This window comes from Jaculus jaculus, chromosome 13 (assembly GCF_020740685.1).
Source record: "Jaculus jaculus isolate mJacJac1 chromosome 13, mJacJac1.mat.Y.cur, whole genome shotgun sequence".
In the NCBI taxonomy this organism is placed as follows: domain Eukaryota; kingdom Metazoa; phylum Chordata; class Mammalia; order Rodentia; family Dipodidae; genus Jaculus; species Jaculus jaculus.
Window position 1 is genome coordinate 11,448,723 of NC_059114.1, and position 23,809 is coordinate 11,472,531.

Here is a 23,809-nt window from a genome sequence, read left to right on the forward strand (position 1 = left end):
TGTCCCTTTTTTTTTTTTTGCCCCAAGGTGGGGTTTCACTCTAGCTCAGCCTGACCTGGAATTCACTATGTAGTGTCTGAGGGTGGCCTCAAATTCATGGTGATGCCTCTCGAGTGCTGGAATTAGAGGTGTGCGCCACCATGCCCAGCTTGGCTGTCCCTTTTCTGAACAGTAGCCTCACTACTCAAACTCAAGGTAACAAACTTGGCACTTTAAAAAAAAAAAAAAAAAGATTGGAGATGGGGATTTATTTATTTATTTACTTATTCATTTATTTAAGAGAGACAGAGAGAATAGGTGTGCCAGGGGCTCCAGACACTGCAGACTAACTCCAGACACATGTGTCACCTTGTATATCTGGCTTATATGGGTACTGAAGAATAGAACCCGTGTCCTCAGGCTCTGCAGACAAGTGTCTTATCAGCTGAGCCATCTCTCCAGAGCAAAACCTGGCACTTTATCATGACCTGCGTTGCCTTTTTCCAAGATTACCAGCACAGGTATTCACTTCAAAGCCAGGTCACAGGCTGCAGAACATGGGTCCCTACTCGGTATCAGCCTATCTGGCTCCTTCAGTTGAGCAAGGAGTTGATTTTATAGCTGAGAAGTACTAAATATGGGAGAACACAAGTCACAAATGACTGACTAGGGACGGCACCTCATTACAGTGAAGAAGGTAGGGTGGGATCTGAAAGGCCAAAAGCAGAGTACTTGACTTCCCAGTTCACTACTTCTTAAGTGACAGAAAAGCTACTTCAACCCTGAGCCTGCATCTGCTCACCTATGAGATACACATACAAGTACCTACAGTTTCAAAGTTAAGCTACAACGTTCAAATCAACTGGTACCCATCTCTAAATCGCAATTCAACCACTGATACCACATAGAATTTTCAAACGAGCTTCTCCCCCGAAGTCTGTGCTCACCTTCCTTTACAGAGGCCGTCCGTCTCCGCGTTCTTTTTCTGCCTTTGTGATCCTCTTCTAGTATCTTGTCATCAAAGCCAGTCAGCTCAATGGTTTCAGACTGACTCGTGGGTCCTGCTGAGAACCATTCTGGTTCTTCCTCAGTGTATGAGTCATTTCTTCTGCGCTCACCAAACACACGTTTACTGTCCCCAAACTCCCTCTGGAAAAAGTAGAGCACACAAGATTAAAAAGCAATACGGCCAGGCACGATGGCACCCACCTTTAATCGCAGCACTAGGGAGACAGAAGTAGGAAGATCACTGTGAGTTCCAGGGCACCTTGAAACTACAGAGTGAATTCCAGGCCAGCCTGGGCCAGAGTGAGACCCTACCTTAAAAAACAAGAACAAGCGATACAACTCTTGTCAAAGCATTGGTACTATACTCAAGCTGTTTATGAATTAAGTAGTGAGATAAGCTCCTAGTGGAAGACTTGAAGCCTATGACCATGGCACGCTGCTCACCAACTTCTATTTCTCCTTGCCTAGCTTAAGTGTGAGTGAGCTGTGTTCATCCAGCTACTAGGTCCAACGATGATGGCATTCAGTGGTACAGCACTTGCCTATCATGTGGGATGACCTTGGTTTGATTCTTTGCCACTCCAAAAGCAGGACAACAGCCAGTGGTGGTGGCTCACACCTTTAATCTCAGCACCAGAGGTGCAGGAGGGGGGCTGTCACTGTGACAAGGCCAGCCTGGGTCTAGAGTGAGATCCAGGTGAGTTTGAGCTAAGTGAGATCCAATCCAATGCAACTCCCCCTCCCCCGCCAACAAAACAAAACAAAACAAAACAAAACATCAGTTTGCACGCCTTTAATCCCAGCACTTGGGAGGCAGAGGTAGGACAATCACTGAGTTCGAGGCCACCCTGAGACTACATAGTGAATTCCAGGTCAGCTTGGGCTAGAGTGAGACCCTACCTCAAAAAAAAAAAAAATCAAAAAACCACATCAGTAACAAAAAAGAACAAGCAGCTGGGTGCGGTGGTGCACACCTTTAATCCCAGTACTCAGGAGGCAGAGGTAGGAGGATCACTGCGAGTTCTAGGCCACATTGAGACTACATAATGAATTCCAGGTTAGTCTGAGTGAGACCCTACCTTGAAAAACCAAAAAAATAAAACCCACCAACACCAAATCCCCCCAAAACCACTCCATGACAACAAGAATGACAGTAAGCCAGCATAAGTGTGTGTCAAGTCTGCAGGCATATGAGGCACCAGGGCGCCGAGGAGACGCACCCTGAAACGCTTGTCTTTGTAGTCCCGCTCCCGCTCCCGGTCTCTGTCTCTCAGGTCCCGAAGGTCCTTGTCGCTGAGGCGGTGATCCTTTTCAAATGTCCGGGCGGAGATTATCCTCCCACTGCCGATCCTCCGTCCACCAAGCAGGCGAAGCCCATCGCCATCTTTCTCCAGCGGGCTTCCGGAGCGGCGGGAGCTCATGGCTGCTGTCACGTGGCAGCCGCCACCAAAGCTCCGTCTCTGCGGGCTGAGAACCACATCCAGGTCATCTTCCTTCACGCGCTCCCGGGGATCTGAAAAGGGCAAGAGTGACGGTAAGCAAGGCCAAGAGGGCATTACAGTAAGCGACTTCCTATTACGACTATGCCTTTATTCTGACTAAGGCCTTAGCTATGAAATTTGTAGCCAATTTTTGTCCACTTATGAATTACAATAGGTGCTAGTATTTAGGGGAAAAAAAACAAAATACTGCTCATAAGGTTAACATTTTCAGTACCTGCACAGGCCAGATGCACAAGGTGGCACATGTGTCTGGAGTTTGTTTTCAGTGGCTAGAGGCCCTGTGCTCATTCTCTCACTTACTTGCTTTCTCTCTCTCTCCCTCTCTCTGTTTCTAATAAATCAGAGAGCTGGGCGTGGTGGTACATGCCTTTAATCCCAGCACTCAGGAGGCAGGGGTAGGAGGATCGCTGTGAGTTTGAGGCCATCCCGAGACTAAGTACATAGTGAATTCCAGGTCCGCCTGGACTAGCATAAAATCTTACCTAGAAGAAAAAAGGTGTTTCCCAACTTGCTGCCCTGCTTTTAAATGACTGTGCTTACCTACTATCCTGCGTACCAGGGAAGGCTGGTCAGTATCTGACTCTTTTTTCAGACTTTCTACTGGTGAACTCCGTCCTGAGGCTGGGTAGAGAGAGGCATGCCACTTCTCAGGGTCCCAGACACCATCACTACAGGTCAAAAGATACCAAAGTTAGCATTTGCAGACATGCCACAGTAATATGCTCTCTAAACTTTTCCAGGTAACACTAGGAAAACACTTTCTAATATAAAACTTTATGGCTGGCTTCAGAATGGTTACCTTTTAAAAGATGAAAACAGCTATTAATTTAATAATACTTTGTTGCTGATCACACAATAAACTCTTGAAAACCAATGGTCTGTACATAAGTGAAACATTTAGCCCCATAAACCTTGGGATACATATGGATTACTGTAACTGCTTGTCCTACACAAAGATGCTAACCTAAGGATAAATCATTCCATTTATTAAAACAGCCGGGCGTGGTGGTGCACGCCTTTAATCCCAGCACTTGGGAGGTAGAGGTAGGAAGATCACTGTGAATTCGAGGCCACCATGAGATTACATAGTGAATTCCAGGTCAGTATGGGCTAGAGTGAGACCCTACCTAGAAAAACCAAGAGTAGAAAAGTGTGTGGTGGCACACACCTTTAATCCCAGCACTCAGAAGGCTGTGGCAGAAAGATTGCTGTGAGTTTGAGGCCACCCTGAGACTATATACTAAATTCCAGGTCAACCTGGGCAGACCAAGACGCCACCTTGAAAATCAAAACAAACAAGAAATAATCATCATCATCAGCAGTAGCAGCAATAATAAATTGGAAGAGTGGAAAGTCTGATGCTTATTTTTTATTTTCTTATTTACTTGAGAGAGAGAGAAAAAATATAGAGAAATAGGCAGACACAGAGAGATATATAGAGAATTGGCATGCTAGGGCATTTAGTCCCTGCAAAGGAACTCCAGACATATGCACTACCTTGTGCATTTGGCTAACATGGGTCTTGGGGAATTGAACCTGGGTCCTTTGGCTTTGCAGGCAAGTGGCTTAACTGCTAAGTCATCTCTCCAGCCCAGTAAACCAACATTTCTTGATATCAAAAAGCAACTTGGGCATCAAGATATATAAAGGCACTGAACTGGGATAGGAGGAGTTAGAGATGGCTCAGCAGTTAAAGTTGCTTGCTTGAAAAAGCCTGATGGCCCAGGTACAACTCAATAGTACCCACGTGCAGCCAGATGTATAAAGGAGCACAAGAGTTTGAAGTTCAGCTGCAGGGGCTGGAGACCCCAGTGTGTCCAAATACTCTCTACCTGTCTCTCTTTCTCTCTCAAATAGCTCAGATAGCTCAGTGGTTCAATTCCCCAGTACCCATGTTAAGTCAGATGTACAAAGTGGCACATATGTCTGGAGTGCATCTGCAGTGCCAAGAGGCCCTGTTGTACCCATTCTCTCTGCTTGCAAATTAAAAAAATAAATAAATAAAGATAAGTAAACTGAGCATGGGTGCATGCCTTTAATCTCAGCCCTTGGTAAGAGAGGTAGGAGGATCCTTGTGAGTTCAAGGCCCCCGGCCATCCCCAGACTCCACAGTGAATTCCAGGTCAATCTGTGCTTGAGCAAGATCTTATCTCAAAAGAAAAAAAAAATCCCCCCCTTTCTCTCTCACACACAGATCTACTACAAAGCCCAGCGACCTGAATTTGATTCTCCAGTACCCACGTAAGCCATATGGTGCTGTGGCAGGAAACCCTGGTATGCCCATACTCCTTCCCTCTGTTGGCCTTTCTCTCTCTCCCCCTCCCTCCCTCCATCTCTCCGCCGCCCCCTCAGATGAATAATGAATAAAGTACATTTAAAAAAAAAGTCTGGGCCATGCATGGTGATGCCTTTAATCCCTGCACTCAGGGTACAGAGGTAGGAGGATCACCTTGAGTTCAAGGCCATTCTGGATTATATAATGAATTCCAGGTCAACTTGGACTAGAATAAGACTCTACTTCAGGGGAAAAAAAAAAAAAAAAGTCTATTTATGGGGTTGGAGAGCTGGCTCAGCAGTTAAAGGCACTTGATTGTAAAATCTGTCAGCCTGGGTTCGATTCCCTTGTATTCACATAAAACCATATGCACAAGCCGTGAGTGGTGACACACGCCTTTAATCCCAGCACTCGGGAGGCAGAGGTAGGAGGATCGCTTGAGTTCAAGGCCACCATGAGACTACACAGTGAATTCCAGGTCAGCCTGAGCTAGAGTGAAATTCTGCCTCGAAACCACTCCAAAAGAAACCCCCATATGCACAAACTGGCATTCATTTGCAGTAGCAAGAGGTTCTAACACGCCTATATTCATTATTCATCCATTCATATTCTCTGTTTCTCAAATAAATATTTTTTGGGGCAAGAGCAACATACATTTTTTTTTCCCCCCCGAGGTAGGGTCTCAATCTAGCTCGGGCTGACCTGGAATTCACTATGTAGTCTCAGGGTGGCTTCGAACTCACGGTGATCCTCTTACCTCTGCCTCCAAGTGCTGGGATAAAGCACACCTGGCTTGACTTTTTTTTTTTTAACTGGGGTGGGGAGAGAGAGAGAGAGAGAAAGACAGAGAGAGAGAGAGACTCCAGATGCGTGCACCACCTTGTGTGCACATGCAACCTTTCACACTTGTGTCACCTTGCACATCTGGCTTATGTGGGATCTGAAGAGTTGGACATGGGTCCTTAAGAGTTCATAGGAAAGTGCCTTAACTGCTAAGCCAACTCTCCATATTTTTTAAAAAGTCTGTCCAGGGGACTGGACTGGCTTAGCAATTAAGGTGTTTGCCCATTGAAACCTAAGGACCTAGATTCACTTCCCCAATACCTACTACATAAAACCAGATGCACAAAGAGGTGCATCTGCAGTGGCTAGAGGCCCTGATGTGCCCATTCTCTCTGTATCTGCCTCTCTCTCTCAAAATGATACATAAAAATTAAAAAGCAAAACAATATGACACTTTCTATGTTAAAACTAGCTAGGTATAGCCAGGCGTGGTGGAGCACGCCTTTAATCCCAGCACTCAGGAGGCAGAGGTAGGAGGATTGCTGTGAGTTCGATGCCACCCTGAGACTCCATAGTGAATTCCAGGTCAGCCTGGGCTAGAGACACTACCTTGGGAAAAACAAAACAAAACAAAACAAAACCTAGTTAGGTATGGTGGCGAGACTCTTCCTCAAAACAACAAGTGGCAGCACATGTCTTTAGTCTCAGCACCTGGGAGCCAGAGGTGGGAGAATCGCCATGAGTTCAAGGTCAGTCTGAAACTACATAGTGAATTCCAGGCCAGCCTGGGCAAGAGTGGGATCCTACCTCGAAAACAAAAACAAAAAAACAAACAAAAACCCAAAACCAACACAAACCACCTACCTTGATATTTAAGAAATGACTAAGGTGACTACAAGAATTACATACGGTATTACAGGGTTATTGTAGATTGTAGATTCTCAGACCTTTAACTAATCTCTTCAACCCAAAATCCTTTACCTTTCTGCAAGATCCTAAGAGACAATATGGCTACTCTGAATGGTCCTTTGTGTGTTTAGGGGACACGGCTGAAGGCTGAGATCCTGACCAGCACCCCCAGAGCAGGGCGCTGAAAGCTCAGTGCAAGGACCCCGGGTCTGCAGAGGAGGTGCTGGAGCGGGGACTTCTGGGTTCAAAGTTTTGTTCTGCTCTGTGTCTTTCAGCAGTTATTTTTTAGTTTTAGTGTCACTACTTATAGCTGATGTGCCTATTATTACCTCCTAACTTTTTCCCCTTATCCATAATGCTACTTAAAAAAGCCCTAAAACAATATAATTTACCAAGTGTGGCAAAACAAAAAGCAAACAGAAGTTGTCAATTAATGCTTTAGAATGACAACCATACCTGTCGTATTTTTCAGAAAGACATGAAGGCCTCTGTCTGGAATGGGGGTGTTCTTTTATATCCAAAAGCTCCTCCTAAAAAGAGAAATCAAATAGATTTTGAACCACATTTTCAGGCCATATATTTTCAATTTATTTCAATTCTGTATGTCTATGTACTTTATAAAATTCCTTATTTTATTTTTTTGAGACAAGGTCTGGTGCAAGTGGGGCTAACTTCCAATTTGTTATGTAGCCAGGAGTAATCTTAAATTGCTGGTTCTGCTCTCTTTTCCTCCTATGTGCTGGGACTATTGGTTTGCACTACCATACCAGACTTCCATATATATATATATATATATATATATATATATATTTTTTTTTTTTTTTCCCACGTAGGGTCTCAGTCTAGCTCAGGCTGACCTGGAATTCACTCTGTACTCTCAGGGTGGCCTTGAACTCACGGTGATCCTCTTACCTCTGCCTCCTGGGTGCTGGGATTAAAGGCGTGCGCCACCAAGCCCAGCTCCCATCCTATTCTTATTTATAATTGATTTAGGACAGAAGAACTGGAGTTAGACCAGGGATCTCATAAGACCCTCAAACAGATAGTAATGACTGCTTAACAGTGACCAGTTTCTTGATAAACCACATAATCTCATATATCTCTATGCAATACCAAAGCCACAGTTCATACTAACTGCTCCGAAAGGCACCGAAGCTCCATCGTAGACAAAACCTGCAACTAAGTCCAATGCCTGCAAACATACTGAATGCCTTTTTAAACATTTAATAAACTTGCAAGAATAATTTTAAAAAAGCACAGAAGATATCGATATATTATCTAACACTTGTCTAGTATTTGGATTGCTCTGTTAACATTTTCAGCAATTTGCTTTATCACCCCCTTCTTTCTCTCTTGACATATGCACTGCCCCCACCCCCCCAAGGCAGGGTCTCACACTACCCCAGGCTGACCTGGAACTCACACAGTAGTCCCAGGCTGGCCTCCAACTCACAGCACGCTCACCCAGAACACAATTTAGTTTAAACTATTTGAGTAATTTGCTTGTCATGACCCTTTACCTGTATATACTCAAGTGCCTCTTTCTTTCTTTTTTTTTTTTTTTTTTTTTTTTGGTTTTTCGAGGTAGGGTCTCACTCTGGTCCAGGCTGGCCTGGAATTCTCTCTGTAGTCTCAGAGTGGCCTCGAATTTATGGCAATCCTCCTACCTTTGCCTCCCCAAGTGCTGGGATGAAAGATGTGCGCCTCCACGCCCAGCTCAATGCTTCCTTGTAATGGGATATTCTTTTACAGCCTTTATCTGGTTTGCACAGCATTTAGTTCTACAGAAAGGAGAGTGACCATTTTTCCATTCTAGTCATGGTGGACATAGAGTGGATGCCTTTGGTCATGGGAGACTTAGTTCTACAGATTTTTCTTTTTAGTTAATTTTTATTTATTTATTAGAGATGGGGGGATGGGCCTGCCAAGGCCTTTAGCTTCAAAGGAACTCCAGACACATGCGCCATCTTGTACACCTGCCTTACGTGGGTCCTGGGTAATGGAACCTGGGTCCCTTGACTTTGGTGGCAAGCACCTTATTGGGTAAGCCATCTCTCCAGTCCCCCTACCCTTTTCTTTGGAGATGGGTCTTGCTCTAGCCCAGGCTGACCTGAAATTCACTATGTAATCTCAGAGTGGCCTGGAATTCAGAGCATTTTTTTTTCTTTATCTGTTGACACAGGATCTTACTGGGTAGCCCAGGCTGGCTTCAAACTCTTGACAGGGGTCAGCTATACTATAAGGCCAAAGTATATGTTGTTGTTTTGTGTGGGCAGGTCTCATATACCCCACAGGCTCACCCGAGTTGTTATGTAGTTGAGGATGACCCTGAACTGCTGAGTCCCCAGCCACCACCTTCCAGGTTTACAGGTAAGACACCACACCTAGCTTATGGATGCTAGGGGTCAAATCTAGAGCTTTGTACATGTTAGGCAAGTCCTTTCCCACTGAGCTACACCCCCATACTCTCTTACAACCCTCCCCCCAGTGTAAGGCCACATTATTATTACTTTTTTTTTTTTTTTTTGGTTTTTCAAGGTAGGGCGTGCGCCACCACTCCCAGCTAAGGTCACATTATTTGTTCTTCAATGTTTCTTCCTGACTGAGGCTAGACATCCCTGTACCAGAACACCTCTGGGTGTCTTGCTACCTACCCCTAAGCAATGATTTCAATTGTGATCACATGACTGAAGGGTTCCCTAGCTTTTCTCTAAAGTTTACTTACTACTTTCCCATTCACAATTAAGAATGTAATGGAGCACGCCTTTAATCCCAGCACTCAGGAGGCAGAGGTAGGAGGATCGTGGTGAGTTCGAGGCCACCCTGAGACTACAGAGTGAATTCCAGGTCAGCCTGGGCTAGAGTGAGACCCTACCTCGAAAAAACAGTAAATAAATAAAATAAAATAAAAATAAGGGCTAGAGAGATGGCTTAGCAGTTAAGCGTTTGCCTGTGAAGCCTAAGGACCCCGGTTCGAGGCTTGGTTCCCCAGGTCCCACTTTAGCCAGATGCACAAGGGGGCGCACGCGTCTGGAGTTCATTTGCAGAGGCTGGAAGCCCTGGCGCGCCCATTCTCTCTCTCTCTCTCTCTCTCTCTCTCTCTCTCTCTGTCTTTCTCTCTCTCTGTCTTTCTCTGTGTGTCTGTCACTCTCAAATAAATAAATAAAAAAAATAAATAAAATCTCTTACTAGCAAAAAATACGAGTTATTAGACTAAGATAAACAGAATTTCAAATACAAGACACTATCTAGAGGCTATTCCAAGTTAAGTTCTAAAGCAACTCCAAGCACTGACACACCATCTGTAAGGCAGCAGGAAACCGTGGGTCCAGAGAAAGGTGCAGGGGACACTGCAGGAGCTCTGCACTGACAACAGGCGGGGAAAGGTGGTGGGTGGGCAGGGGTCAGCCACAGATTGGGCAGTAACAAGCCCTAGGATCCAGTGAGCTGCTTCTGATGGGAAGGGGCTGGGGTAGCACCTCAGCAGCAGAAGCTTGCTTTAGCATGCATGAGGCCCAGTCTTCACTTTCCAGAATACAAAAAAGGGGGGAGGGGAGTTACAGTAGAAACAGGAAGGACCTTGAAATATAGGAAATGCTTCTACATAACATAAGAAGAAATCAAAACAAAACACGGGGACTGGAGAGGTGGCTTAGCAGTTAAGGGGTGTTGCAGTTAGGCTCACATTGCTGGTAGAAATCACCCAACCAAGAGCTGCTTGTGGGGAGAAAAAGAGGCTTATTTTGGCTTACAGGCTCAAGGGGACGCTCCACGATGGCAGGGGAAAATGACAACATGTGCAGAGGGTGGACATCACCCTCTGGCCAACATAAGGTGGGTCATAGCAGCAGGAAGAATGTCCCAAACACTAGCAAGGGGAAACTGGCTATAGCACCCATAAAGCCGCCCCCCAAAATACACTGCCTCCAGGAGGTGTGAATCCCCAAATCTCCATCAGCTGGGAACCTAGCATTCAGAACAGCTAAATTTATGGGGGACACCTGAATCAAACCATCACAAGGTATTTGCCTGAAACGCCTAAGGTCCCAGGTTTGATTCTCCAGTACCCATGTAAAGCCAGATGCACAAGGTGGCACATACATCTGGAGTTCATTTGCAGTGGCTAGAGGCCATGGTACGTATGCCCATTCTCTCTATCTGAACCTCTCTCTCTCTTATTGTCTCTTGAATAAATAAACAAACATTAAAAAAAAAACACTGCAACTTTTTTTGCTACTAGTAATTCAAAGATCATTATCTTCTCCCAAAGTTCAAACAGTAAACTAAGAACTCTAGCTTACTATGAAACCAAAGGCAACACACTTTACTGCAAATGAACTCCAGATGTGTGTGGCCCCTGGGTGTACCTGGCTAATGTGGGTCCTGGGGAATCGAACCTGGGTCCTTTGGCTTTGCAGGCAAATGCCTTAACCGCTAAACCATCCCTCCAACCCACACACTTTACACTTGTAATCCCAGCACTTGGGGGCAGAGGTAGGAGGATCACCATAAGTTTGGGGATACCCTGAGACTATATAGTAAATTCTAGGTCAGTCTGGGCTAGAGTGAAACCTTACCTCAAACCCTCTGCACTCCCCTGAAAAAAACAAAAAACAAAAAAACAACCAAAAACAAAAAACAGAGTTTCTAGGGCTAGAAATATAGCTCAGCAGTTAAAGGTAGTTGTGTGTAAAGCTTGATGGCCTGGGCTCAATTCCCTATCCACATAAAGTCAGATGCAAAGTGGAGCATGTGTATTGAGTTCCTTTGCATTGACAGCTGGCACAGGCACATCTAATCTCATTATCTCTCTGCTTGCAAATAAATAAAAATTTTTAAAAGTTTCCAAACAATGGGCATTTGTTTTAAATTTTTTTCTAGCCCAGCCTGACATGGAACTCAAGATGACCGTCCTACCACTCAGCCTCCCGAATGCTGGGACTAAAGGCTCGTGCCACCACACCAGGCCTGTTTCAATCTTTATTGTATTATATTTTATTTCTGTTTTGTTTTGTTTTTAAGGCACTGCCTCACTCTAGCCCAGGCTGACCTGGAATTCACTGTGCAGCTTCAGGCTGGCCTTGAACTGAGAGATGCTCCCATGCCTGCCTCTCCAGTGCGGGGATTAAAGGTGTGCACCATCACGCCTGGTGGGGTTTGAAACTTTTCACTCCAACAGATAATGAGATGAAGCCATAAAGGTTCTCTGTTACTTCCTAGTAAGTAACTTCAACTAAGTAAATGTAACATTTTAACACATCCACAAAACATCTAAGAGAAACTGTGGTGATATATACCACTAATTTGAGTACTCAGGGAGGTTGGCTAAGGCAGGAGGTTATAAGTTTGGGACCATTTTAGGCTACACAGGAAAAACTTGTCTCAAAAGAAACAAAAAAAAAAAAAAACCAAAAAAACAAGAAAACAAACCCTAACAAAGCCTAAAGAATGGGACCAATTACCCATGAGGCGCCAGATGCACAAAGTGGGGCATGTATCTGGAGCTCGTTTGCAGTGGCTAGAGGCCCTAGCATGCATATTCTTTCTCTCTCTCTCTCTACTTGCAAATAATAAAAAATATTTTTTAAAGATTTTATTTTCATTTATTTACTTATTAGTCATGGGGGCGGGATACGGGTACACCAGGGCCTCTAACCACTACAAACAAACTCCAGATGCATGCGCCACCATGTGCATCTGGCTTATGTGGGACCTGGAGAATTGAACCTGGGTCCTTAGGCTTGACAGGCATGTGCCTTAACTGCTAAGCCATCTCTCCAGCCCATAAACTATTTTTTAAAAAATCAGCTGAGGCAGGCGTGGTGGTACATGCCTTTAATCCCAGGTAGGAGGTTCACAGTGAGTTCAAGGCCACCCTGAGACTATATAGTGAATTCCAGGTCAGCCTGGGCTAGAGACCCTACCTTGAAAAAAACAAAACAACACAAGCCAGGCGTGGTGGCATATGCCTTTAATCCCTGCACTGGGGAGGCAGAGCTAAGAGGAGTGCTGTGAGTTTGAGACCATCCTGAGACTACATAGTGAAATGTAGGTCAGCCTGAGCTGGGTGAGATCCTACCTTTAAAAAAAAAATCTGGGTTGGAGAGATGGCTTAGTGGGTAAGTGCTTGCCTATGAAGCCTAAGGACCTCAGTTCAAGGTTCGATTCCCCAGGACCCACATAACCCAGATGCACAAGGGGCACATGCATCTATAGTTTGTTTACAGTGGCTGGAGGCCCTGGCGTGCCCATTCTCTCTCTGTGTCTCCCTCTCTCTGCTTTCTCTCTGTCACTCTCAAATAAATAAATTAAAAAAAAAATCAAAACATTCTGGCAGTGCGTTGGTGCATGCTTTTAATCCCAGCACTCGGGAGGCAGAGGTAGGAGGACTGTCATGAGTTCGAGGCCACCCTGAGACTATATAGTGAATTCCAGGTCAGCTTGAGCTAGAGTGAGACAATAAACTCAAACAGGGGGAAAAAAAATCAAAGCTAACCAAAAAGGCTGGAGAGATGGCTTACCAATTAATGTCATTTGCCTGCGAAACCAAAGGACCCAGGTTCAATTCCCAGATGCACAAGGTAGTTAAGTACATGGGTCAAGTGTTCATTTGCAATGGCTGAAGCCCTGACACACCCATTCTCTCTTTCTATCTGGACCCCCTCTCAAATAAATAAAATAAATTTAAAAGTATTTTTTTTTTAACTAAAAGAATCTCCAAAATATAGGTAACAGACAGCTTTACAACAAGGCACAGGAGTCTAAACCATGACAACTAAATGAAACTGAAACCTGGTATTCTGGATATAATCCTGAAACAAATCACTAGTTCACCCCTGAGAAAAGAGGAAATCCTTAGTTAATAACAATGTATCAACATGAGCAGTTAACTGTAACGAATGTGTAATGCTACCACAGAAAGTAACAGTGAACAATGGCAGTGGACATAGACCAACTCCCTATGGATACTAAAATTAACTCATTATGTATCAAATGGCTAAGGATGTAGCTCAGTGTTCTTGCTTGGCAAGAACTTGCTTTGTAAGCAAGTATCTTAACCTCTAAGCTATCTCCCCAGCCTACACAAGTCTCTCTCCATCTGCCTCTTCCCCTCCCTCTCTCAAAAAAAAAAAAAAAAATCAATCAAAATATTTTTGTAATTCACTATGTAGTCTCAGGCTGGCCTTGAACTCAAAGTGATCCTCCTACCTCCGCCTCCTGAGTGCTGGGATTAAAGGCGTGCACCACCATACCCAGACAAAAACATTTTAAAACTTAAAAAATCCTAAAGCTGAAAATTTAAAGTTGAAAAGTAAGAACATTCCCTGTGCCCATCAATAAACGAATGAACAAAACATAGTAGGTTGTTACTGGCAGCAGAGGGGAGAGGGTAAGGGTGAGTGGCTGTAAATACTTTGTAGAACTCATTTTGGGATAAAAGTGTTCTAGAATTAGATATGATGACTGTTGCACAACATTGTGATTTGACTAAAAGATGTTGAATATATGTTGAACTTTAAACTGACAAGTACAGATGTTACACTTGATCCTGGCCTACAGAACAAGAAGTGTTATACTTTACAAGAGCATTTTTTTTTCGTTCTTGTTAGATTTTGAGGTAGCATCTCACTCTAGTCCAGGCTGACCTGGAATTCACTTTGTAGTCTCAGGATGGCATTGAACTCACAGTGATCCTCCCTCCTCCCTCTGCCTCTTGGTGCTAAGATTAAAGGCGTGCACCACTATGCCCTGCTTACATAAGTAAATTTTATTTATGTGGATTATATCACAATTTTAAAGTTTGTTTTAAAAAGCCAGGTGTGGGGCTGGAGAGATGGTTTAGTGGTTAAGCGCTTGCCTGTGAAGCCTAAGGACCCCGGTTCAAGGCTTGATTCCCCAGGACCCACGTTAGCCAGATGCACAAGGGGGTGCACGCGTCTGGAGTTTGTTTGCAGTAGCTGGAAGCCCTGACGTGCCCATTCTCTCTCTGCCACTATCAACTAAATAAATTTTAAAAAATAATAAAAAAAAAAAAGGCAGGTGTGGTGGTAAACACCCTCCAGCACTCAATTCCGGCAGGATTACGAGTTCTAGGTTAGCTTGGGCTATGCAGTGAGGTTGTGTCTCAAAATAATAATAAAGTGAGCAAGGTGTGGTGGCGCACGCCTTTAATCCCAGCACTTGGGAGGCAGAGGTGGGAGGATGGCTATGAGTTTGAAGCCAGCCTAATACTACACAGTGAATTCCAGGTCAGTGTGGGCTAGAGTGAGACCCTACCTCAAAAAGCCAAAACAAAACAAAAACCAAAGTAAAAGTGTTTTAATTTTTTTAAAATAATTTTTATTTCTTTATTTTTAAAATTTATTTATTTGACAGAGAAAAAGAGACAGAGAGAGAAGGCAGACAGACAATGGGTGTACCAGGGCATCTAGCCATTGCAAACAAATTCCAGAAGCACATGCCACCTTGTGCATATGGCTTATGTGGGTCCTGGAGAATCGAACCTGGGTCCTTTGGCTTTGCAGGCAAATGCCTTAACCACTAAGACATCCCTCCAGCCCTTAATTTTTTTTTTTTTTAACTAAAGAAAGGTAATGAACGAAAGGTTCAGTTACCTAAGGTTAACATTTTGTCCAATGCAATTTCTCTTAGAGACTCATTGGTATAGCCACAGATTAACTCTCAAATAGATTATGAAAGAGTTGCTGAAATCGGTAAAATGTTTTAGTTTTCACTCTATATTATTCCAGTTTTCTCCAATGACTGTGCATGCTTGGCACATCTAGTACGGACAAAGTTCAACGGACCAAGCCTGAGGGCTGCAATAGCCTCTAGGAGGTAGAGCTGCCACCCTGGCATCAGCCCTCTCTGCAGCACCATGTGTGCCAGCATGCATCTCTGACCAAGTACAATGCCAACAATGCCTCTCCCCTGTCTGCATTAAGTGAAGAGCCACTCTCTTCACTAATGGGCTGAGAACTGGGTGAGGGATAAACATCCAATTTACCATGGTGAGAACAGGGCCTTTTCAGCCAGTTCCACGGTCTCAAAGAGTAGACTACGCCTCTGTCCCAAGCTACCTAGGAGCATGCATTTGTGCACTATCTGTAGTCATGCCTTCAGACAGCTCCCACACACACTAACGGTTATGAAGGATGGCCAGGCATGAGGCACACACCTTTAATCCCAGCACTCTGGAGGCAGAGGTAGGAGGACTTCAGTGAGTTCGAGGCCACCCTGAGACTACATAGTGAATTCCAGGTCAGCCTGAGCTAGAGTGAGAGCCTACCTGGAGAAACCAAAAAAACAAGGAATACTGTGGGAACGGAGGTGTGGCTCAGTATTATAGAACTCTCTCGCTTAGCATGAGGGATGCCTTAGGTTTGATCCTCAATATTATGAAAGAAAACCGAATGATGTTTTAAATTAAGCATTTTTCTCAAAATGTAGTCCATGGTCTACATGGGTATTTAGAAGAAGGGAGAAGGAGTTTCTTTGTTGCTTTAGGAGGCATTAAAATGTGCTCTATCCAACAATGTCTTCCCACACTTAAGATGGGATCCCAGCCCAAGAGAGCCCTCCACATAAGTAGGGAGGAAAGAAACCATGAGCAATGTCAATGCAGTACGGTCTCTCTCTCTCTTCTGCTTACATGTGGCATATGCACCTGCTTATGTGGTGTCCCACGCTTTCACTGCATTGGGTGCCCTGCTGCACTGGTCTTCTGCCAGCTCTTCCCTGGTCTGAGGCTTGCCTCTGCTCGCCATAGGACTGGCTTTACAGCTGTGCATGGCCACACCCAATCGTTCATGAGTGCAGGGGACTGAATTCGGAGCAGTCCCTCATGACCTCCTCAGGCTCTCGTGCTTGCACAGGAAGAGCCATCTCTCCAGCCCTCCTCTTTTCTTGTCCAGGTGTGTGCATGGTGCATGTGTGAGTGGGGATTCACGTGCATGTGGAGGCCAAGGGTTGATTTCAGGGGGCTGCTTCAATTGCTCTCCACCTTACTTAGCGATACAAGGTCTCTCTCTTGAACGCAGAGCTTGCCAGTTTGGCTGGTTTAGCTAGCCGGCTTGTCTAGGGAATCCTGCCTCTGCTCCTGTAACACTGAGATTGCAGGCAGGCCACCATTCCGCCTGGCGTTTACGTAGGTGCTTTGCATCCACACCGAGATCCTCAAGCTCGCACAGCGGGGCTTTGCCAACTGAGCTGTCTTCCCAGCCCAAGTCTGCTTTCCTAACTGCATACACAAAGCTTGCTTTCTTGTTTTCTTTCTTCAGAACACTGTCTGCAAGGCGGGCTCAGTGGTGCCCTACATCAGCTAATGACTCTTGTCCTTGCCCCGCAGCTTTCATCCACTCGAGAGTGTTCTTAAACTTGCCATCTATCAAGAGCCCTTCACACCAATTATTCCTGGAAAGGAATCCCTTTGGGACATTTTCAAAGGCAACTTTCAACTTTGGCTAAAGATAAAATCCTTGGAAAGTGCCCACTCTAACTGGGAGTGGTCTTTTCTCATGAATATTTCAGGAAAGATATTTATTTATTTATTTTGGTTTTTCGAGGTAGGGTCTCGCTCTAGTCCAGGCTGACCTCGAACTCACAGCAATACTCCTACCTCTGCCTCCCGAGTGCTGGGGTTAAAGGCGTGCGCCACTACACCTGGCTTTCAGGTAAGATTTTTAGATTATCCTTCTGTGAAGAACCCAGAGAAGCCGGCACTTGCGAGGCAAAGATAGGAGGATCACTGAGAGTTCAAGGCTGTCCTGGGACTACACAGTGAGTGCTAGGTCAGCCTGGGCTAGAGCGAGACCCTGCCTCTCCCCAAACAACAACAACAAACAAACAAACAAACAAGAACCCACAGAAATGTACTGGCTGTGGCCCAAGTTGCTAACATTATTACATGGTCACCAGAAGAGTTAATACCTGACACTCCACTTTGTGCGTGGGTTAGTAAAACTTGACCAGGCAAGAGCAGCTGCTAATTGCCCAAGTGCCACACACCCAAGGAAGTTGCAAATTTTAAACAAAATTTGTCAAGCTTCCCAAAACGACTGATTTGGGAATTACTAACACAGACTTCTGCCTTTGGTAATCAGTATGAAAATAGAAAGTAAATGAATCTTAATTTAAGTCTGAAACAATAATTACACTCCTCATCCAATTTTTTTTCTGTAGGAATCCCATGCAGAAGCAGCCATAACATTCTGACATTACAAGAGAATTTCACAGAAGTCACATTTATAGAAGGGAACAAAAGGAGAAACTCTACTTTTGTGAGCTGAATTCATAAGAGGAAAAAGTTCAGTATCTTATACTTAAGGTAAGTGGTGTTTTTGTTTGTTTGTTTTAAACCCCAAATTTTCATTGCTACTGCTGAAAGCACTCTATAAGTACCTAAGCCGTTCTTCTTTTCCTTTCTTTGAGGCAGGGTCTTGCTCTAGCCCATGCTGACCTGGAATTCATTATGCAGTCTCGGGCTGCCTTGGACCCATGGCGATCCTCCTACTCCTGCCTCCCAAGTGCTGGGATTAAAGGTGTGACCACCATACCTAGCTTCTAAATTGTTCTTAAAGGACACTATCTGACAGGAACAAGTAAGTTAAGGTACACCTATGTTTCCAGTTCCCACCTTCAACGTGCCATTAGGCTTTTAGAAAGTTGCTGAACTGACCCATCCCTTCATTCTATACAGTCATAATTATTCTCAGAGGACAGGCCAGGCCAGGCGTGGTGGCGCACGCCTTTAATCCCAGCACTTGGGAGGCAGGGGTAGGAGGATCGCCATGAATTTGAGGCCACCGTGAGACTACATAGTGAATTCCAGGTCAGCCTGAGCTAGACTGAGACCCTACCTCAGAAAACCAAAGGATAGGACAGCTTTAAAAATAGATTACAGTGGGATGAAAACATTCATAGTTGGTATTCAGGGCAATAGTGAGCTAACCACACAGATCGACATCCCTTCCTCATTCATGAAGCTAGTTGCTGAAAGGGCACAACTGAGAATAGTTCCTGTAGGAGGTCAGGATTCCACATCTGAGCGCGCAGCATCGATCAACACCCTCAGCACCTACATTTATTCATACTTCTGACAGTGGCTGAACTGACACAAAGACTCCAAATGAAAATTTACACGAAACCAAGAAAATGAAGACTGGAAAAACCATGAAAGCATTTTTTTTTTTTTTTTGCTTAGTATTTTGGTTCTTCTGACCAATGGAATAAAAATAAACCTTGCCATAAAAATTATTTATACAACTGACAAGAGCAATGTAAAACTGTAAAGTAGTAAGCAGGTAGATAAATCCTAGAGGGAAACCTAAAACGTGACTGGATCACTTTGAGAGCTTCCTGCTTCCACGTTAAGGAGATGAAGGCTGGTACTGCAGCTCAGAGGTAGAGCACATGCCCTGGTTCCATGCCCAGGGCCACCACAAGCAAAGAAATGAAGATGCTATTTATTCAGGACACTTACAAGATAAGCATCTCTTTTGTTTTTTGTTTGTTTGTTTTTTTGTTTTTCGAGGTAGGGTCTTGCTCTTGTCCAGGCTGACCTGGAATTCACTATGTAGTCTCAGGGTGGCCTAGAACTCATGGTAATCCTCCTGCCTCTGCCTTCCGAATGCTGGGATTAAAGGCGTGCGCCACCATGTCCGGCTCAAGTTAGGCATCTTGATTCTAAGTTGGGATGCGTTTGCTTTACTTTTGTAAATTTTTTGTTTATTTTTATTTATTTATTTATTTGAAAGCGACCGAGACAGAAAGAGGCAAATAGAGACAGAATGGGCGCGCCAGGGCCTCCAGCCACTGCAAACAAACTCCAGACGCGTGCACCCCTTGTGCATTTGGCTAACATGAGTCCTGGGGAATGGAGCCTTGAACCAGGGTCCTTAGGCTTCATAGGCAAGTGCTCAATCACTACGTCATTTCTCCAGCCCTGCTTTATTTTTTTGAGGCAGGGTCTCACTCTAGACCAGGCTGACCTGGAACTCTCAGGCTAGGATTAAGTGTGAGCTATCAAGCCTGGCTAATGGAAGTTCATCTTTAGTAGGCTCCCTGAATACATCATCAGCAGTTTTTAGCACCTGCTGGGTGCCAAGCATATGACATGCATTTTATCATCTATTGCCCATAAAAATTCCTACAAGAGGGCTGGAGGAGAGATGGCTTAGCAGTTAAGGTGCTTGCCTGCAAAGCCAAAGGACCCAGATTCCATTTCCCAGGACCCACGTAAGCACAAGGTGGTGCACACACCTGGAGTTCGTTTGCAGTGGCTAAGGGCCCTGATGCGCCAATTCTGTCTCAGATAAGTAATTTAAAAAATTCCTACAAGACAGATACTATTTTCACCTTCTTTTTAGAGGAAAAGGATGAGATCCAGAGAAGCTAAGTATGTGCCTAAAGACCATGTGGGTAAGGGGTGAGGTAGTGACCCCACAGCTCCCTGTCCTCTGTCCTCACAGCCTGGAAGACAACGGAAGGCGGGAAGCACCGTTCTGCGGCTCCACCACTGGAGCCCTAGGGCTCAGCGAGAACCCTGAACCAAACACCCATTGTGGGAAGACTGGCCCTAAGTCCAGCCTCCTCTCATTAAAACACCCTTTCCTGAATTAAAGGTCCCTCCCCACAAATTTCTGAGCAATGACTGGCTCCTTACCTAGGCTAAAAGTTCCCACCATGATGAGCAAGTAGGAGAGGACACTCATGGGGGCGAAGGCCCCGAGTCCCAACTTTTGAAGATGAGCTAGAATTGGAAAAGGCAGGAAACAACAGTCAGAAGACGGTATCTGCGGCCTTGCCAGCCGGCCTAAGAACTTCCGGTTAACTAAGTTTCTGGACAGCGGATACATCAAAATGTATAATGATTTTCATACCGTCACTGTGCCATCCCCAAGATAAGCGCCCTTACTTTGTACTAGCTTAAGCAGTCTGCAGCTAAATATGTCAGTGAAACGCTCCCTGTTAGAGGTCACTACTCCATTCAGAGTATGGAGGACACACACAGTTTCTGAAGATGATCTTTCCACTAACAAGCACTGCTGCCTCCTGCTTCCTAAGTCAATGGTTCCCAAACTTAAACTGGTCAGAGTCCCCTCAAGGGGCTTGCTAAATGTGCATAGGTGGGTTCTAACACCCAGGGTTTCTCATTTAATACCACTGATTCAATACTTGAGCCTTGTATTCCTAATGAGTTACCAGATGATACAAATGCTAGCTTAGGGGGCCACATTTTGAGAAACGACGTCTATACCACTTTTCACCTATGACTTTCAGGTGAGATCCCATTCTACCCTCTAAGAGTCTGTCGATCTAATTACATTTTAAGTACCAACAAAACACAGCTTTTGTTTTTAAGAATATGGCTTAGCAAAATCAACCCGACATTACATAGTAATGGCTCTACAGGTTTGGGTTGACAGATACACACGGTAAACTCACACCCTCCAGTTAACTGTTTCAGAGGCTAAGGTGTGAAAGCACCCAATGTGATGAACTTGAGTTCCTGAGACAAACTTTGAAGAACAGACATCATCCAAACCCCAAGGAGCAGGTACCTGATGACACCAATATAAGTTACTAGTCTCCCAAGAATACTGAAGCGCACGCCTTTAATCCTTGCACTCGGGAGGCAGGAGTAGGAAGATCGCCGTGAGTTCAAGGCCACCCTGAGACTACATAGTAAATTCCAGGTCAGCCTGAGGTAGAGTGAGACCCTACCTCAAAAAAACAAAAAAGAAAACAAAACAAATACTGAAGCTTTGCTTTTCAAAGTGTGGTCAGCAAACCATCAGTATTGACACTACCTAAGATCTACTTAAAAAGTCAAATCCTAGGCCGGGCATGGTGGCACATGCCTTTAATTCCAGCACTCCAGCACTCGGGAGGCAGAGGTAGGAGGATTGCCATGAGTTCAAGGCAACCCTGTGACTACATAGTGAATTTCAGGTCAGCCTGGGCTAGAGTGAGACCCTACCTTGGGAAAAACAAACAAACAAACCAAAAACCAACGAGGGCCTGGAGAGATGGCTTGACAGCTAAACAAAGCCAAAAAAACACAGGTTCAAGTCTCTAGGACCCACATAAACCAGATGCACAAGGTGACACGTGTGTCTGGAGTTTGTTTGCAGCAGATGGAAGCCCTGGTGTGCCCATTCTCCCTCTCTCAAATAAATAAATAAAAAAAGAAACAACGAAGAACAGATTCTGTCTACCACTCCTAGACCTTCTAGTCTGAGAACTTGAAGTGGCAGATGAAATATTAAAATGTTTTATTGCAATAATTCATCTCAGGACATAAATGAGGAAATAGGATAGCTCAAATACTACTGCAGTTACAGAATATTCATCATAGTGTCCTCAATCCCCACATAAAATTACTAGAATGTTGAGAAACAAACATAAAACACTACCCTACCATTGCCTAAACATTATACAAAAATTACCATGAGATAAATCCACCTGAATGAAGAAAGTTAATCTATTTCCAACTAAATTTAGTTAAGACTTAAATTTAAGCTGCAATTAACTAAAAGTTGTTTACTATTCTGTTTAAAAATATTTTTATTTATTTATTTGAGAGAGAAAGAGGCAGATAGAATGGGTACATCAGGGCCTCCAGCCAATGCAAATGAACTTCAGACACATGCGCCACCTTGTGCATCTGGCTTTACATGGGTACTAGGGAATCGAACCTGGGTCCTTGGCTTTGCCAGCAAGTGCCTTAACTACTGAGCTATCTCTCCAGCCCTATTCTATTATTTTGCTTGTTTTCTCATGGGGATCCTTTTTCCTCTGCCTCCCAAGAGCTAGGGTTAAAGGTATACACCACTTGAGACAAGATTTGTCTATGTGTTGTAGGCTAGCCTCAAAGCCACAGCAATTCTCCTGCCTCAGCCTCAACACTGATATTACAGGTATGTGTCAATGTGCCAGCTTAAAAAAAAAATTGCTGCCAGGTGTGGTGGCACATGCCTTTAATTTCAGCACTTGGGAGGCAGAGGTAGGAGGATCACCATGAGTTTGAGGCCACCCTGAGAGTACATAGTGAATTCCAAGTCGGCCTGAGCTAGAGTGAGTCCCTACCTCAAAAACAAACAAACAAACAAACAAAACAGCTTTTCTTAACCACTTGTTTAAGGCACATGTAAGTATGACAAAATTCTGAGATACAATTACAAAATGTGCTAGGATATTTGAAATCAAGTAAGTTTTCCTTCCTCTGATAAGCTTGTCTACATTCATAATTCACCTGTCAACATTTTGGGCAATGAATTTAAATTGTGGGCACTCCTCAAGCAAGAGGAGTATATTCGAGAAGACAAAATCTGACTACACAGCGTAAAAGCTTTCTCTCAACTCACAAGCCAAAACCAATGGTGGTAAGATGGCAATCAATGAAGAATTCTTTTTATACCCAAAACCTCACTCCCAGCCATTCAGCTTCTTTTTTTTTCCTTCCTCTTTTGATGACGAATATGACTATCTGACACTTTTTCAAGTAGGGAAGAGATGAGTTAGCACACAGACAAGGCATAGCTTTCGTCAGCATCCTAGAAGAACATACTAGAGCTCAGGACAGGACACTGTTCACACTATGGGAATGCAGACACGGGATCAAATAGGACATAATTCCTCTCATCAACAGTTCCAAATGCTTTCTACTTTCAGCATGTTTTAGATACTCTAGTCCAAAAACACTTCAAGAAGCCAGAAATGAATCTACCTCTTTAGAAACATTCAATAGCCAATATGATACCTACGTAATGTCTTAAACACATGACCTTGACACCTTTGCCACCCTCTAAGGAGAGCACTTTAAAGCCAGCCACAGTGCTGCACACCTGTAATTCCAACACTGTGAGGCAGGAGGGTACAAAGGGAGACCAGGACTCAGAAAACACCAAAGATAAGCAGTTTAAAATCACCCTAAGTTCCTGAGTATTGAAATAATGACTCAAGACATGGCTTTGGGAGTCCATGTTCCAATTTGTAATGGGAATAGGAAAAAAAAAATTAAACAATCCAGTTTACCCTGGCCAGACCACTCTCAAGGAAATATCAATACAGAGGACACTGATTCTATGAAGCAGCCCAGAGCTGGAACACACAGACATGTAACTCAATGCCACACCAATCACACAGACAGAGTTTAGCATGGTAGCATACATCTTTAGTCCCAGCACTTGAGAGGCAGAGGTAGGAGGATGGCTGTTTGAGACCAGCCTGAGACTACAGAGTGAGTTCCAGGCCAGTCTGGACTAAAGTGAGACCCTACCTTGAAAGAACAAGCAAACAAAAAAACCCAAAACAAAAAAAAGAATTTGGATGTCAACAACACATGCTAATC

The 23,809-nt window shown here is 44.3% G+C and overlaps 1 protein-coding gene across 5 annotated transcripts in view; it reads right to left on the reverse strand.

The window, feature by feature from the left end:
* Nucleotides 1–23,809, reverse strand: part of Eif4enif1 (eukaryotic translation initiation factor 4E nuclear import factor 1) — a 42,253-nt gene that overhangs the window by 17,024 nt on the left and 1,420 nt on the right. For all 5 annotated transcript variants that reach the window (XM_045132960.1, XM_045132959.1, XM_045132958.1 and 2 more), the window contains exons 3-6: nt 6,913–6,986; nt 3,030–3,157; nt 2,208–2,500; nt 927–1,128 (exon numbers count right to left, since the gene is read on the reverse strand). In XM_045132960.1, the coding sequence (XP_044988895.1) occupies nt 927–1,128; nt 2,208–2,500; nt 3,030–3,157; nt 6,913–6,986 (697 nt within the window). The remainder of the gene's footprint in view (nt 1–926; nt 1,129–2,207; nt 2,501–3,029; nt 3,158–6,912; nt 6,987–23,809) is intronic.